The following is a 17,230-nucleotide window of genomic DNA, read 5'->3' as shown; positions in this document are numbered from 1 at the left end:
ATATTTTCATACAAAGTGTATTTTAGTAAGGTTTAAATTGAAAATACATGAAAAGTCAAAGTTTTATCCCTTTTTGAGAGTACTAGAAAAACAAAGGGAATGTTATTAAACCCTGACGGGAACACCTTTTTTAAAAGCTTTTGTAGTAGTCACATTGTGTTTGCTTGCGTAGCCTAACTGGCACAAGCTTGGAGTTTAGTAGAAGTGGGTGAGAATCTCAGTGTTTCCATTAACTAACTAACCACCTCTGAGCCTCAGTTCACTCATATGAGGAAAGGGGATTGCCTTCCTTGCAGGGTTCTCGTGAGGATTAGCTGAGGTAGCTAGCACGTGAAGTTGCCGAGCACAAGTGCTCATCTTGTGGAAAGAAGATGCCCAATTAATGTTGTCATCTCTTTTCCTCTTATTTATGACATTTGGTGCTGAATGACATTTATTTTTCATATTCAGTCTTTTCATTTATGTGTTTTCAAGACAGAATGTTTCCAGAAAGGCTCTTTGTGATTTAGGTTATAATGTGCCCTACTTTAGAATTAAAAAAAAAAAAAAAAAATTATTTTGATATAGTGGGATATTGGACCAGTACTTTTTAGAAATGCACAGGGGCGCCTGGGTGGCTCTGTGGTTGAGGATCTGACTTTTGATTCCACTCAGGTCATGATCTCCCAGTCATAAGATCAAGCCCCATGTCAGACTCTATGCTGACAGCATGGAGCCTGCTTGGGATTCTCTCTCTGTCCTCTCTCTGCCCTTCTACTACTTGTGCTCGCTCTTTCTCTCTCCCCCCTCATTAAAAAAAAAAAAGTTCAGAAATGTACACTAGAAGCTGTTATGTTCATTGGCAGGTCAATATTGTTCATATTCTGTACTCATTCAAGCCCAGTCATTTGGATTGGTGGTCCCTCTACTCTAAAATGGTTGATGAAAATGTGACTAGAAAATGTGGTTTAAAAAAATTTTTTTTACATTTATTTATTTTTGAGAGACTGAGACAGAGCACAAGTGGGGGAGGGGCAAAGAGAGAGAGGGAGACAGAATCCGAAGCAGGCTCCAGGCTCCAGGCTCCAGGCTCCGAGCCGTCAGCACAGAGCCCTACATGGGGCTTGAACTCACAAACTGTGAGGTCATGACCTGAGCTGAAGTCGGACACTTAACCAACTGAGCCACCCAGGTGCCCCTGAAAATGTTTGAGTAGCTGTTTGCAAGAGTTGCAAGACAAGGCAATTTGACTGTAAAATTACTGCCATTATAAAAAACCATAAACTCAGTCTTCCTCTGATTTCACTTAGATTGTTCCCAAATTCTCCTATTGGTGATAGTGGGGTCCCAGCACTGCCTTCTTTGACAATGCGTCGGATGCGAGAATCTGTTTCCCGGATGCCTGTTAGGTAATTTTTTTTACTTACGGCTTTTCTTTGGAAAATTACATTGGGGCAGGTGGGACTGAAAGCCTGAATATAAGAGTTCCTTTGCATTCCCTTCTCTCCCTGTGTAAACGCTTTACTATTTCTGTGGAACTTAATACTAGTATTAGAGCAAAATGTAGTCTTGTAGTTTTTATATTCTGAAAAGTGACACAGACTGCAGTTTTCTTCTGCTATCATAGCATATCCCTTAATGTCTCATCACATTTTAAAGACCTTCAGATTTTGCTTTCCTCAGTATGTAGTAAGTTGTGCCTCAAGGAAAGAGTCCCATAACTATATACGGTGACCCAATAAAAATAAAACTCCTAACTTTGAAATGCTATTTATCTCCTTACATTGCTGAAACCATGGTATTTAATAGACTGTGATCTTTAAAAAGAGTCTAGTTAGAATTTTAATATAAATATCCTTTCTAATGTGCTTGTGAGTTTGCATGTAACTTGTCTTTTTTCTGTTCTCCTGCTTGGAAGTTAGAGCTTTGTTGAGTTCACATGTCTTATTCAGTGTTACACATGAATTTGGAACCTAAAATAAAATCTACATCTTTTTCAAAATATCTGACTTTAATGTATATACAATTGAATAACATTTAATGATCTTTTTAAAACTACCATGGAAATTGTTAAAGGCAGCATATCTCAGAACAATGAATTTGTATTGAAATAATATCTGGATATACATTTGTGTATGGCTTATTTTTCTTGAAATTTCATCAGAAATTGTACTTGCTTCTGAAGATTTCATTACTAGAAGACAAGCTTTTGAAGGCATAAATACTGAATTCCTGAGAAGGCAATTTTTCAAGGCAGTAGAACAGTTTCTCAGAAAAACTAGCCTTCTGTTCCTTGAATTCATGCATGGTGTTACTTGCATCTGAACAAAACTCAAAATAATTTGTAGAGCAAATAATGAAAATGTTATACTTGCTGCGTGTTCTCATTGTGGTTGATAGGGGAGTGGGCTTGACTGGAAGAGGCCAGTGATTAATTTTACAGTTGTGTTTTGGCATCCTGAAAACTGAATTCACATTAACTGACTTTTAGAGCTGGTTAAGTGAGGAGAGGGTGCATAGTAGCTAAAATGCTGGCCTTTTTGCGGACATGCTCAATAGTCTAACCGTCTTAAATTTAAGACTTCTCCTTTAAGCTCTCTCAGTCAGTCTCTAAACTGGGCAAATTCCAACTAGGTTGGTAGTTGGTGGCATGGTTGGCAAATGTTAGTCTGTTCTTTCCTAGAGATGGTCTAAAAATTTGGGAGTATTCTGTAGAGGGGATCTATTGAAAACAAGGCAACTTAAAATGTATTGTTTTCATATGAGTTCCAAGCATGTGTATTATTTCCTTTTCAAAACTTTGCATGCAGAAGCACCTAGACAGAAGAAAAATTGTAAGTGGAGCCTCTTAAAAGAGAGAAACATTTTGTCCAGGATTTTAGTACAAGTAGGATTTGCCCCAGAGCATCTTACGAAGTAACTAGTTGAAAGATTTACAGTGGGGAGGCCTGCATGTCATTCATGGAGTTTTCTTTTTCTTCCTCGCCTAGTTCCCAGCACAGATACTCCACACCCCACGCCTTCACGTTCAACTCTTCCAGCCCTTCCTCTGAAGGTTCCCTCTCCCAGAGGCAGAGGTCAACATCCACACCTAATGTCCACATGGTCAGCACCACCCTGCCTGTGGACAGCAGGATGATTGAGGTAATAGGGCCCCTTGCGGGTGGTGAGGAGTATCAGTCTGTTGTTATTGGGGTGGGGTTGACTGTTGTGTTTAGAGAGTTTGGGGTTTCAAACCTGATAAAGAATGTTGCTGCACTTTCTCAGGACCTTGGAATTTTTGAATTTATTGTTTAAGCGCTGTATCTTTAGACTGGCTGAATAATCCAGTTGGTATATCATTCAAGTGGAGAACTAAAATCTCCTAAAGAAATGGTAACATTTGAACTCCTTTCCATTTTAGCTTTGAATAAGATGTCAGTGAACTAATGAATGAGCTAATATAAAGAGTAGTTTCATTTTTGTGTGGAAAAGAGAATAATAGTGATGGAGAACTACAAACTCTCTGAGAGACTTTTAAGTGATTTTATTTAGAAATAAAAGGGTGGAGTCATTGGATTTACCAAGCAGGTTATTTAGGGAGATGTAAAAGTACCCAAAGCCTAGTGTTTTCAAACTGCTTTTTCTTTTCTTGGCTTTTTGGTATGTTCTATTTATTTGCTTTGCTTTCTAATTCGTCTTTAATAACAACTGAATACACTTAAAATACTTCCTTTGTTCTTTATTCTTCTTTATTTCTCATTGCTTTGGACTAGAATAACAGCCTGAATGCTTCTCCCAGGGCGTGGTCCAGACGATTTTGTTTGAGGGGAAGAGTAGGTATTCTTCTTCATGCCTTTGCTTTCTTGTAAATTAACAGGATTGCTAAGACTGTCAGACAGTAGCCTATCAGAAATGAAAGAATCACTAAGTTAAATTTTATATTTCTTGCCAGACTTGATTTCCTGCTTTCTTTTTTGACAATAGAGTATAGAGGAGTTAAAAAAAAAAAATACTGTATGTGGGATTGCTGACAGGTGAAATAAGTTTCTCAAGTGAGATTTTGAGGCCAAAAGTAATAAAGTTAAAAAAAAAAATTTCGACCAAAGCTAATGCTAGATTTATTTAGTTGGTGCTCAGAGCATCACTGTTGTATTTATACCTCGTTTAGAAACCAGAGGTGTCGGTTTGGTTGATATGCCCTGAAAATCTTTTGTTAAAAGTTCATCAGAGACAACTGTGTTCTCTCTGCATTATGAATTGTTCCTTGGAAAACCTCAGGGACACCTGCCACTTGAGGTAAAACTTTATCTCACTCAGACCTTGAATCACTTTCCATATGCTTGTCCTCCCATCAGAGGTGGCAGGGACTCAACAAAAATGTTGGTTTCTGAATGTGGAGTCTGAACTGGCCATTTGGGGGGCATTTTGAATATCACAAGATTATTGTGAGGAGCTCATGTGCATGCTAGCTATGAATTTTGTTTTCTCTTTTATCGTGGTTAGCCCTGATAATAAATAATATCCTAGTGACTTCTGTTACATGATTTGTTTCTCCGTAAATACTGTAATACTTGGGACATTAAAAGTGAAAATTCTTGAATTTTTATTATAAAATAACTGGCACTATGTTAATTCTCTTCATACTTTAGAGGCAGAGCAAATTTTGATTCCTTTTTATTGCATGATTCAGCTTTTTTAAAGTACACATTCTTTGTTTAAACCATTTGTAGTTCTCTTTAATATTTAGATTCCAAGATATTTGAAAGGTTCCTTCTAGGATAAATCCAACTATAGAAATTAGCACACAGTATAATATGAGGTATATAATGGATACAGGAAGAAAATTGCTGACATTAAGGAAAAAAATCCTAGGGCATGGGTATATAATTTTGGTCAGCAAAAATACATTGTGCCATGGTTTGACTAAAAACAAAGAGGTCAGTTGGGTAATAAAGCTATAGCCGCTGAATATTCTGTTGAAATTCTCGTTATTTTTGGCCGGTGTTTTGCCAACTGACAGTTATCCAGTCTACTTAAAAACAGAGATTCCTGGACTTCCAACCTTCCCTCCCAGAAATGCTTAATCAGTCCTAGTTGGGGGGAGGAGACATCTGTATTCTCAAACACCTCTCCAGGTGATTCTGAAGATTGGCCAGGTTTGGGGACCCCAGAACCAGGCTTTATTGCTTGGGTGGGGCGGCCAAAGGTAGGGGGAGGGACAGCTTGGTTTAGGATACTTTTTATCTTTTTAACATTTTTTAAATGTTTATTTTAATATTTATTTATTTTGAGAGCGTGTGTGAGAGGGGCAGGGGCAGAGAGAGAGAGACACAGAATCTGAAGCGGGCTCCAGGCTCTGAGCTGTCAGCACAGAGCCCGACGCAGGGCTCGAACCCGTGAGCTACGAGATCATGACCAGGGTCAACGTCAGTGCTCAACCGACTGAGCCACCCAGGCACCCCTAGGATACTTCTTGTCTTGTAAAAATGTTATGGAGTGGAAACATTCCATTAATAGTTGTGTGAAAAAGGTATCTTGTCTTTATTGTGGTTACATAAAATAGTAGGTTTCCCAGAAAAATCTCCTTTTTGAGGATATGGAGGCCTAGTGGTTTTATGTAATAATTACATATTCAAAGTAAGGGTTTATAAAATGAATATTTAGGTCTTATGGAAGCCCTTGTGGTTTAAACTGTTCTACCCAGTTTCTAATAAGTTCTAAAGGTAGCTTTTTGACTTCTCACCTGAGTAGAATGTAACTAATTTCAGAGCTTACCTATAAGGTTTCAGGAGCATTTTGTGGTGAATGAGCTCAGGGCTAAGATTCATGGGTGATGGTTTCTGGTTCTATTTCTGCCACCTACTGGCTGTGTGATCCTGGCCAAGTCTCTTTTTTTATTTATAGGTGTTTTCTTGTATGTGAAATGTAGATTTTGGACTGGGGGATTTATGGTCCTTTCAGCGTTTCATGATTTTAGGCTTGGATTAAGTTCTGTAGTTGTGGTGCTTACCCTTACCAAACCCAACTCTGGTCAATGTGCCCCCAACTCCTAGAGGAGTATGAGTGAGCTTGCTACCTAATCCCCAAGTTTTGTTTTTGTTTTTTTTTGTTGTTGTTGTTATTTTGAGCCTCAGTGGAGCAAGATGCCCAGTTACTGGAAAGATCTCAGTTGATAGTAACTTTGCTAGTATTCCTTAATGAGAATCACTTTGCTATATATGTGTGTTGCTTTCTTCTGAGAAAAAGTGATTTCCATTCCAAAAGAATGTGGTATATGAAAAGCTAATACCAGTTCTAATAATTGATAATCTTGGAGATAATTGGCCATTGACATTGGTAAATTTAATCACAGGCAAGTTAGAGTATGTAATTAGACCTTTTGTATTTTAGAGGTTTTATAATCTACTTTGTTTCTGCAAATTCTCCTCCCCCCCTTTTACTTCCCCCTGAGAGCATCTTTTGTGGGGCAGAAATTGACCAGCTTTCCTTTTCTGTTTCAGGATGCAATTCGAAGCCACAGTGAATCAGGTACTTGTCCAAAGTTATGTAGCAAATAATAATGGGCTTTTTCTCTTTATGCTGTGTATCTTCTGTTGGCTTATCCATGTGTGGATTCTGTTTGTCTTGTCTATTAAGCCTCACCTTCAGCCTTGTCCAGCAGCCCTAACAATCTGAGCCCAACGGGCTGGTCACAGCCCAAAACCCCTGTGCCAGCACAGAGAGAGAGGGCACCAGGATCCGGGACCCAGGAGAAAAACAAAATCGTGAGTATGGCTTATAGTACCTTCTGCATTGTATGTTAGGGTTTACTAAGAAAAACCTAGTCAGAAATGAGAATATTTTTAAAATGAGAATACTTTTAATTTGGTGGGGAGAGGGGAACTGTAATAAAACATTTAATTAAGGATGTTATAAATGTCAGTGCCATTTTTGGTATGCTTGCGTTGGAAAATTTGTTGACTTGTAAGGGAGGGCACAACTAAAATGGTATTTTTCTTAAAATATCGAAATTGGAATTACAGTTAATGTCTATCTTTAAAAGATAGGGGAATGGGTCGGTTGGGTTGATCTTTTCTTTGACACCCTCATCAGACAGAGCTTTACCATTCCATGGAGTGTGTTAATGATCACTGCTGGTTTCAGAGGCCTCGTGGACAGAGAGATTCAAGCTATTACTGGGAAATAGAAGCCAGCGAAGTGATGCTTTCCACTCGGATTGGATCAGGCTCATTTGGAACGGTGTATAAGGGCAAGTGGCATGGTAAGTTTGGGACCCTCCCTTTGTTGCAAGGCCTAGGTTGAAGTCAAGTTTCAGTCCAGAGAGGGCCAAGAAGGAGATAAAATTCATTGTGCTGTGTGGATTACAGTGGCACTCCGGGGAACTTGATTACATCTGAAAATTGAACTTAATATCTCAGTGACATTTCATAGCATTCTTTTTCTATTCAGTGATGCTATAATTGGTATGATATGGTTTCCAGGATAATTAGAAATTGGTGAATAAGAGTTGAGCATGATAGTCAAATGTCAGGAACTGATTAAACACATACTACACAGGGGACATGCTTTGAAATTCTTAAATGGGTTAAGAGCCTGCTGCTCTGAGGGGAGCATGGATTCTAGAAATGTAAAGCTGGAAAGAATGTTAGAGATTTGCCCACAGAAAACTGTGAGGTCCCAAGAGGGCAGATAACATGCCCATGGTCAAGCAGCCGAGCCCAGGAAAGCCAGGAGCCTCCTGAAACTGGTTCTTTGCGCTCTGCCTTGGGTTGGTTTTTGGGAATCCCCATCAAAGAGAATGCACAGACTTCATTCTTAAATCTATGTGGAGTGTTAGTGTAGTGTTCTTATTATAATGGAGACTCTTTGTCACTTGGAAGAAAGGTACTGTTTTAATATCTGTAGCCACAGCGTGTGTATTTTGGCAACATACTTAACATTTCTCCCTCAGAGTTTTAATGCCTCTGGCTTTAGGATGTCTGCAAGTATAGGGAATACTTTCTTGAGAATGCTACTTCTTCCCAAAAAGGCATCCTTCTAAATTCAAATTTTAATGAAGCAGACAGTAACAACAAAACAAACCCCTAAAATGACTAGGTACTTACGTTTCCAGTTTGGATGGTATCATATTTATTTTTATATATAAAAGGGCAGAGATTGAGAGAAATTAAGACCATCACATGAATGGAGCATTAAAATTCAAGGTGTTGAAAATTGAGATCCCTCCATCTTTTGAGTACCTTATGTTAATTAGTATATGGGTTTGCCATTTGTAACTATAATCATCTGATAAATTTCTCATTGTTTTTTTTTTAAGCATATTTATTTTTGAGAGCAAGACAGAGTGCATATTGGGGAGGGGGGAGAAAGGGAGACACAGAATCCAAAGCAGGCTTCAGGCTCTAAGCTGTCAGCAGAGTCCATCGCAGGACTCAAACCCAGAGACTAAGATCACGACCTGAGCCAAAGTTGGACGCTTGACCGACTGAGCCACCCAGGCGCCCCAATCAATTTCTCATTCTTTAAGGCAACTGGCACAGGACTGAATATTTGATTCCTTTCCTTTGAAAATTGTATCTAATGTACTACTGGCATGCCTCCTGGGTCCCAGAGAAATTTATGCTGTTGCGGAATATTTCCCAAATAGGTGTCATAAATATCTTGGCGATTCCTTCAGAAAAGAAGAAAACAATTTGAAGTCTTTTATTATTGAAATATAGTTGACATACAATGGTATATTAGTTTCAAGTGTACAACTTACTAATTTGAAAATTCTGTATATGATACTCACAACACTAAATATAGTTACCATCTGTCACCATACAGTATTATTAGGACATTATTGACTATATTCCCAATGCTGTATTTTTTATCTGAGACTTACAACTGGAAGTTTGTACTTAATCCCCTTCACCTATTTTTCCCATGCCCCCACCCACCTCCCTCTGGCAACCACCAGTTCTCTGTATTTATGAGTCTACTTCTGCTTTTTTTGTTCTTTGTAAACTTTTACTTTTACTTTTTAGATTCCACACATAAGAGAGATCATATGGTATTTGTCTTTTTCTGACTTGACTTCACTTTAGCATCATGCCCTCTAGGTCCTACATCCATGTTGTTGTAAATGGCCAGATCTGAGGTTGTTTTTTTTTTTTTATGGCTATGTAATGTTCCACTGTGTAAATATACCACATCTTTATTTATCTATTAATGGACACTTAAGCGGCTTCCATTCCTTGGCTATTGTAAATAATGGCTGCTGTAAACATGGGAGTGCAGGTATCTTTTCAAGTTAGCGTTTTTATCTTCTTTGGGTAAATACCTAGCAGTATAATTACTGGATCTTATGGTAGTTCTATTTTCAATTTTTAGTTTATGTACTTATTTTGAGAGAGAGAAAGAGAAAATGTGCATGCAGATAGGGGAGGGGCAGAGAGAGGGAGAGAGAGAATCCCAAGCAGGGTTCTGCACTCAGTGCAGAGCCTGATGTGTGGCATGAACTCATGAACGTGAGATCATGACCTCAGCTGAAATCAAGAGTTGGACGTTTAACTGACTGAGCCACCCCAGGCGCCCCCTATTTTTAAATTTTTGAGGAACCTTTTTACTGTTTTTCATAGTGGCTGCACAATTTACATTCCTATAAACTGTGCACAAGGGCTCCTTTGATTCCACATCCTCACCAACACTTGTTATTTGTCTTTTTGATACTAGCCATTCTGACAGGTGTGAGGTGATACCCCATTTGTGGTTTTGATCTGCATCTCCCTGATAACTAGTGATATTGAGCACCTTTTCATGTACTTGTTAGCCTGTTATATAACTTCTTTGGAGAAAAGTCTATTCAGATCCTCTGTCCATTTAAAAAAAATTTTTTTAATGTTTATTTTTGAGATAAAGAGTGTGAACAGGAGAGGGGCAGAGAGAGAGAGAGAGAGAAAATCTGAAGCAGGCACAGAGCCCGACGCGGGACTCGAACCCATGAACCATGAGATCGTGACCTGAGGCGAAGTTGGACGCTTAACCGACTGAGCCACCCAGGCGCCCTTTATCCTCTGTCCATTTTTAAATCAGATTGTCCTTTTGGTGTTGAGTTGTGTGAGTTCTTCATATATTTTGGATATTAACCCCTTACTGCATTTGTGAATACCTTCTCCCATTCGGTAGGTTTTCTTTTTGTTTTGTTGATAGTTTCCTTTGCTGCACAAAAGCTTTTATTTTGGTGGTATAGTCCTATGGAAGAAGAACAGTCTTGTGGGATACAATGCTTAGTTCTTGTATCTGACACATAGCTGCTGGTAATTGTAGGAGATGGAGCAGTGAATATTGCTTTTAATGCTTCCATTAGCACTAAATCATTTTTATACCACATTTTAAAGCATCAGCTGAAAGCCAATAAATGTAGTTAAGGAGTGCTCAAATTTAAGTTTCCTCTTGTTGAGCACTTTGCGGGGGGAATTCATAATTTTTCAAAGCATTACTTACATTCAGCACAGTACTCCCTATGAGCTTGTGTTTTCTCTAGATTCTGTGAGCTTTTGGACTATGGTAAGGAGATGTTATTTGATACAGTGTTACTTCCATTAGAATGCAGATAGCATGTATAATACTTTTAAGGCTCTAGTTTTTTCTAAGATAAGTGTTTCAAAAGTCATAGGAGTAAGGAGCAGTGGACTTTTGTGTCAGCCCCCCAGGAAACAAAGCCATCGTCTGTGAATGAAGAAATAAAATGAGAGGGTCAGGGAAACCATAATTTCTGGATTGTTTGTGCTATACTTTGTGTGTGTGTGTGTGTGTGTGTGTGTGTGTGTGTGTGTGTGTGGTGGTTGTTGTTGGTGTGGCTGCGGCTGCTGCTGCTTTCCTGGTATCTGTTATATAATGTTTAATCAGTTTCTTAGGAATTACAGTGGTGATGATTTTTAAAAGTTTTTATTCTGCCTAGCAGCTGTGAAAGTAGAGGACCTCAGAGCAGTCAAGATGGAGACCTCAGATCCATGAACTAAAGCTCACTTACTTTGTGTTAAGTAAGTGCACCCTTGGGTGCACACACAGAGCGTAAATTTGGGATCTGATTTGCCAGCCTTTGCACATCATAAACAACCCATTGAAGGGGATGCAGACAGCAGGACTGATGGCAGCTGGGATAGTCACTGATGGCATGACGAGAAGGCAGCAAACCCTCTCAGGCTTGGGCTGCTTAGTGTGAGGCTACCAGCCTGGTGGAACCCATGTATGGGTGCCCATCCCATCCTAACGCTGAGGATAATTTTGAATCAGAAGAACAGAGTGGTGTTCATTCAATTGTGTTCTAGAAAGCAGGGATGTATATATTAGGTTTTAGACAACCCTAAATAGTTAAAACAAGAAACAGGCATTTAAAAAGGTAAAAACATTCCAGATTTACAAACTGATAATAGTTTTCTTCTTCAGTGGTAGCTGAACGAGATACCAACACCTTATTAAAAACATGATAACCAACAGTAATGTGTCTTAACTCATTTGTACTACCTTTACCTCTCTCTGACTTTACTATTAAGGGAAAGTAAGAAGTTTTAGTGTCATGAAAAATAAGCATCTGACTCAGGATTTTGGTTCCGGTCATGATCTCACGGTGAGTTCGAACCACACGTTGGGCTCTGTGCTGGCAATGTGGGGTCTACTTGGGATTCTTTCTCTCTCCCTCTCTCTACCCTTCCTGGCTCAAGCTCACACTCTATCTCAAATAAATAAGTAAACTTTGAAAAAGTAAAAAAAAAAAAAATACCTACTTGGTGTAGTTGTTTTGGACTACCCTCCATAAAATGTTCCTTGGCCGTTTACCTTCGTCATTTATATTACGTGCTAAAGGAAATAAATACCATTCTTTATATGTGCTAAGATTGCCAGCTATAAGGGTATGTGGATAATTCCAGAAAGGCTAATACTATATATTAAAAAAAAAATTTTTTGTGATATTTATTTATTTTGAGAGACAGAGAAAGAGCTTGAGCCAGGGGGGAGGGGGGAGCAGAGAGAGAGGGAGAGAAAGAATCCCAAGCAGGCTCCACACTGCCAGCACAGAGCCAACACAGGGCTCAACCCCATGAACTGCGAGATCATGACCTGAGCTGAAATCAGGAGTCAGATGCTTTTAACCCACAGAGTCACCCAGGTGCCCCAGTACATACAATTTTTTATACTCCTCTTAGAAACGTGTTCAAAAGAAGAGATTAGTAATAAGCAGTACTACTAAATGCCTGTTGCATGGAGTGCTGGAGAGGTAGACTTGAATGGTGTACCTGGTCCTGAGACTGCCAGGGCAAGTTGGAGAGCAGCCTTTGTTTTGGGCCCAGACCTAATTGTGCACACCTGGAGGCTTCAGGCTGGGTACTGAGTCTCCGCTTCCCTGTCAGCAGTGGATTCTTGACCTGTGCTGGGAGCAGCTGGGTCATTCAGCAGCTAGTATTCTGTGCCAGAGGCTGTCCCTACTTCCACTCCAGAGCTTGAGACAGCTTGTCAGTTCATAACATGCCTTGCTGACAGTTGCATCTTAGAATTCATTCATTTCTTTATCGGTGTTTCCTGAATATATTCTTCTAATACCAAGCATTCTTTTAGCTGCTACAAGTGAAGCAGTGAACAAAACAGATGAAAATTCTTTCTCTTATGGAGTTTCTATTCTGGTGGGGACAATAACCAACCAAAGTATATAGTATGTTATAATTGCTAACGAGGAAAAAGGGAGGAAAGCAGGTAGGGAGTGGCAGTCCCTGTGCACAGGTTTTGGTGGGTTAGTAGGGAAGGACTCTGCTGAAGAAGTAGCATTTGCATGATGCTTGAGATGGGCAGATAACCTGGGGAAGCAGCAAGGGGGGCTGTGAATTGGGCCATTCACCTGACCTGTTTGAGGAACTCAGGGAGGCTGATAGGAGTGCAGTCCAGGGATGGGGAGTGGTAGGGCCCCGTAAAGACTTTAGATATCATTTTTGGGTGAAATAGGGTCTCAGATTGTGCAAGACCTTCAGGAGACTTGGCCAGTCTTAGCCTGAAATTCAGAATGCTGGTGAGGGAGCTGGTTACTGGAGAACTTGTTCCAGTTCGAGGCAGTCCTACTAGTAGAAAACCATTCTTTATAAAAGTTGAAATCCATTTTCCTACAATGTTTGCCCATTGCTCCTAGCAGACTGAATCCCTGTCATGGCAACGCTAGGAGTATTTGCGTGAAAGTGAGGGAATGCTGTAGTATATAGTCTCTGGGTTTCAGTAAGAAATTGCATATATACTCTTGTTATCTTAACTGCTAACCATGATCTGGAAGGCAGATGGGTCCTTGCAGGCATCGTAGGGTTTTGACTTTGGTTCAGCCCTGTTCAGTCTTCCAACCCATGACTTGCATGAAGGCGTGGGTATAGTGGATGACTTACATGGAATTGTAGTGCCGATTTGGGTAATAGGATTTGGAAAGAGGAGAGGATTTGAACTGGCTATGGTGATGGAACAAAGAGACTATGAACTCTGAACAGGGATAATAAGTCTGCTCACTGGGCCAAAAAGTAGAGGCTGGAGGTGGAGGACATTCAGCTGACTGCAAGGTCAGAATGAGTCACTCTCAGCGGGCTTTGGCTGCTGGTGAATCTTCCGAGCTCTGAGGTTACATTATGATCAGGTCCAAAATGGGTGATATGGAAGGTGAGTTCAGTGACAACTGGAACACGCCCCTTGGAGAGCTATAAAAAAGGGAAGGTCTTGTAAAACTAGACTTGTGAACTAGTAAGGTCCCAAGGAGCAAACCATCCTGAGGGCCCATCCAGCATCTCCCCAAGCCTTCCTCCACCCACCCCGGCCTATCCCTCTCAAGCCTTGTCCAGTGCCTGGGCCAACAGCAATGTCATCTCCTGGCCCCACCATTCAGTTGACTGCCATGTCAGATCAGCCCACCTTCCTGGAGTTTTTTGCCTTCACCCTTTCCTTTCTATCCCCACTGTCACTGCTGTCCCTGTATTTTGTCTGCAGATACAGGGCTCTTGGGCCAGGACTCCTTCCTCCCTGGCCTCTGTCGTAGACTGCAGGGGCCCAGGTCACACATCAGAGTTCACCAAGCACAGCTCCTGTTTCCCTCTTCCCCCTTACCTTACCTTACCTTTGTTCCTGACCTATGTAGTTTGGAACAGCCTGTCCCACTTAGTAAAATCCTTCCCTTGGCATATATCCCATTTGTTTCAGGAAACCTTTCTCCATCCTCTCTGCAAACAGATTTTGTCTTTGTCCCTTACGCCCAGTATTCTTATCTTGGCTCAGACTGCTCCAGAATGAGCAGTTCTGCAGGAGACTCTTATCCTCCTCCTCAGTCATAAGGAGCTTAAATGGAGCTGCATGGTTTACCAGCTCCATCTTCCTGGAGAGAAGGCAGCTGTGACTGCAGAATGCGTCTCCCAAGAGGCAGCCCTGGGCCCTCGGGAAATACATGTGCCAGTGAAGTGAATGAGCCCCTACTGTTAGGTGGGGACTTTAGCTTTGGATGATAAAACCAGAGATGACGACAGGACAACAGTTTGGGACCTGCCATAAGAACCATCTCTTTGGGGCGCCTGGGTGGCTCAGTTGGTTGAGTGTCTGAGTCTTGATTTTGGCTCATGTCATGATCCCAGGGTTGGATTGAGCACCCCCTCACCCCCACCCACTTCCCGCTTGCTTGCATGTGTGCCCTCTTTCAAGTTAAAAAAAAAAAGATAAAATTTTTTTAAAACCCATGTCCTTACCAGTTGGTACTCCAGTGAAGTGAGGAATGCTCCCACAGAGGCTGCACAGGGGTGCTGCCAAGGGGGCATGCTTGATAAGTGGAGGAATTCTGTTACCTCCAAGGTGCCATCAACCAACTCCTTTATTTGATCACCAGAAGGCTATGGTTTTGTTTGTTTTTAAGGTGACTTTATTAAAGCACAGGGACAGGACCTGTGGGCAGAAAGAGCTACCCAGAAGGCTATGTTTTGATAAATTCATTTGCCAAGAAAATCTGAGGTCCTAATAGGGCTTCATGTAATTTATTAAAATGACCGTTATAGTGTAGAAACATTTCTGAAAGTGCCTTCTAAATCAGTAGTACATATAAAGTAGAGTTAATCTCTGGATGTTTCTAAAGTTAAGTAAAGAGGCTCATAGTGATTGACAGTCTGTTGTCAGTATGGAAGTTAGAAGGGCAGCCATTGGAGTCAGACTGGCATTCTAATCCTGGCTCCAGCACTTTTGTGTTTTGGTTAAATGACCTTGGAGAGTTGACTATGCTTCTCTGTTCCCTGTAAAATGAGGATAACAGTATTTACATCACAGGGCAACTATGAGGATTAAAGGTGACAAGGCCTGTGAAGGCACATGTGGCGCAAGGGCGTAGTAAGCAATCGATATTAATCATTAGGATTGCTTCTTCATGGTATTAAAGGCAAAGAAGCTTAATTTCGATATGTATCTTTGTGTACAAGGGACCATCTCAGGTCTCATTAGAATGTGGCTGCTGAGTTTGGCATCAACTGCTTGCCAAATGGCCTGTTTGCTGGCACCAGCCTTCTGACCCCCAAACTCCTGTATCTGCCGGCCATTCCAGTTCACCTGCCAGTGCCGCCCTCACAGGCCCAGGTTTTCACCTATTCCCCAGTCACACTGGGGATGCCAGGCTTGATAGGAAGAGTTTAAACCAAACCCATATTCAAGGCGTGTGTGGTGGTATTTAAAGGATAGTAGTATAATATATTTAACTTTTTTTAAGTACTTGAATAATTTGGAAATTTGCCTATTCCACTTGTGTAGGCACATGATATCTGAATAAGTGATTCACTCTTTCTCAGGACGAGGGTATGTGGAAAATAACAAAGTAAGTTCATTCAGCTGATCATACTGACTATAATTTGCAGGAGATGTTGCAGTGAAAATTCTAAAAGTTGTCGACCCCACGCCAGAGCAGTTCCAGGCCTTCAGGAATGAGGTGGCTGTCCTACGGTGAGTAGAAAGCTAGCCTTTCCGGCCTCTCTGGAGCAGCAGGGGATGGGTGTGGGTGGTGGTGTGTCAACTGCAGATAAGCGGGCCGCATGGCACGGACCTGTCTCTGAGGGCCTATGGCCAGGACTGGTGGTTAGTGAGTGTTCACTGCGGAGTCTTGCGGTGGAAACTCCTTCCTTACAAGTGAAAGGGAATGCATGGGAGGTTTCCTTCCAGCTTACGGGGTTGTCAGACCTTTAGAAGAGCCCTCTTTGATGAGCATACCCCCCTCCACTGCTTCAGGTCTCTGGGCACACCACACACAGTAGCCCAGGTTCTTCTCTGGGTTCTGGTTTGAGATAGTGAGAAATAGGTTCTGTTTTCACGTTTATTTCCAAGAACTCTTTATAGCCAATTTGCTTTCTTTTGGACTTCAAAACCTTTGAGTCATTGTTTAGACCTATAGGAATAAGGTGAATAATGATGGATTCCCCAGACGAGGGTTCCTTGTGACCCCCTGTGGGAGGAATCATGTACAATGAGAATGTCCTCTCTCTGAAGGCTAGCACTGAGGGGTCCTTTGTCACAACCCCAACTCAATTATCAGCAGGCTTGTGTGTGCTTTGCCAACCACCCAGATTGTAAGCACGGTGGCATTGAGGACACTCAGGATCCGGTGTCAGTGGGAAAGCAGAGTAGATCTCTCTGTTCTGCAGCAACAGAAGATTCAGAGAATTCAGAGACTTTTTTCTCCTCCTTCCTCCAGCAAAACACGGCACGTGAACATCCTGCTCTTCATGGGCTACATGACAAAGGACAACCTGGCAATTGTGACCCAGTGGTGCGAGGGCAGCAGCCTCTACAAACACCTGCATGTCCAGGAGACTAAGTTCCAGATGTTCCAGTTGATTGACATCGCCCGCCAGACTGCTCAGGGAATGGAGTGAGTAGATGGCTTGTCGACTAGAAAGTCGGGGGTCCAGGTATCAACCTGCCCTGAATCGGAACCTGGGTTAGCAAAAAGCCAAGTCTCCTACGTGATTTCTGTGATGTTGCACAGCTGAAAGTCAGCCTCTGGTGTGGGCTGAAGGAATGAGAGCTCCAGGTTCTTCGTCTGAGCTGAGGCTGCTCCCCTAGAGGCTCAGATTCAGGTTGAAACCACTTCCCTGAGAATTTACCCAGACCCCCAAGAGCTCAGTAGTGTGGGCTCAGTACCTTCTGCCCAGATGGCCGTGCACTGCCCTCTACAAGTGTGCAGTCTCAGGTGTGGCCCATGCGCAGAGCGCTTGTTGCACACAAGGGTCTGAGCGGATGTTTTTGG

General features: G+C 41.5%; 1 protein-coding gene across 2 annotated transcripts in view; it reads left to right on the top strand.

Annotated features, from left to right (window-relative positions):
* The window catches only part of RAF1 (Raf-1 proto-oncogene, serine/threonine kinase), an 89,832-nt gene that overhangs the window by 61,208 nt on the left and 11,394 nt on the right, over positions 1 to 17,230 (top strand). For both annotated transcript variants that reach the window (XM_049642735.1, XM_049642736.1), the window contains 7 exons: positions 1,290 to 1,388; positions 2,970 to 3,123; positions 6,462 to 6,489; positions 6,598 to 6,725; positions 7,105 to 7,222; positions 15,846 to 15,930; positions 16,676 to 16,852. In XM_049642735.1, coding sequence (XP_049498692.1) covers positions 1,290 to 1,388; positions 2,970 to 3,123; positions 6,462 to 6,489; positions 6,598 to 6,725; positions 7,105 to 7,222; positions 15,846 to 15,930; positions 16,676 to 16,852 — 789 coding nt within the window. The remainder of the gene's footprint in view (positions 1 to 1,289; positions 1,389 to 2,969; positions 3,124 to 6,461; positions 6,490 to 6,597; positions 6,726 to 7,104; positions 7,223 to 15,845; positions 15,931 to 16,675; positions 16,853 to 17,230) is intronic.

The sequence above is a fragment of the Panthera uncia genome, chromosome A2 (assembly GCF_023721935.1).
Source record: "Panthera uncia isolate 11264 chromosome A2, Puncia_PCG_1.0, whole genome shotgun sequence".
Classification (NCBI taxonomy): Eukaryota; Metazoa; Chordata; class Mammalia; order Carnivora; family Felidae; genus Panthera; species Panthera uncia.
The sequence above is the reverse complement of the archived record's forward strand: the minus strand, read 5'-3'. Positions and strand labels throughout refer to the sequence as shown.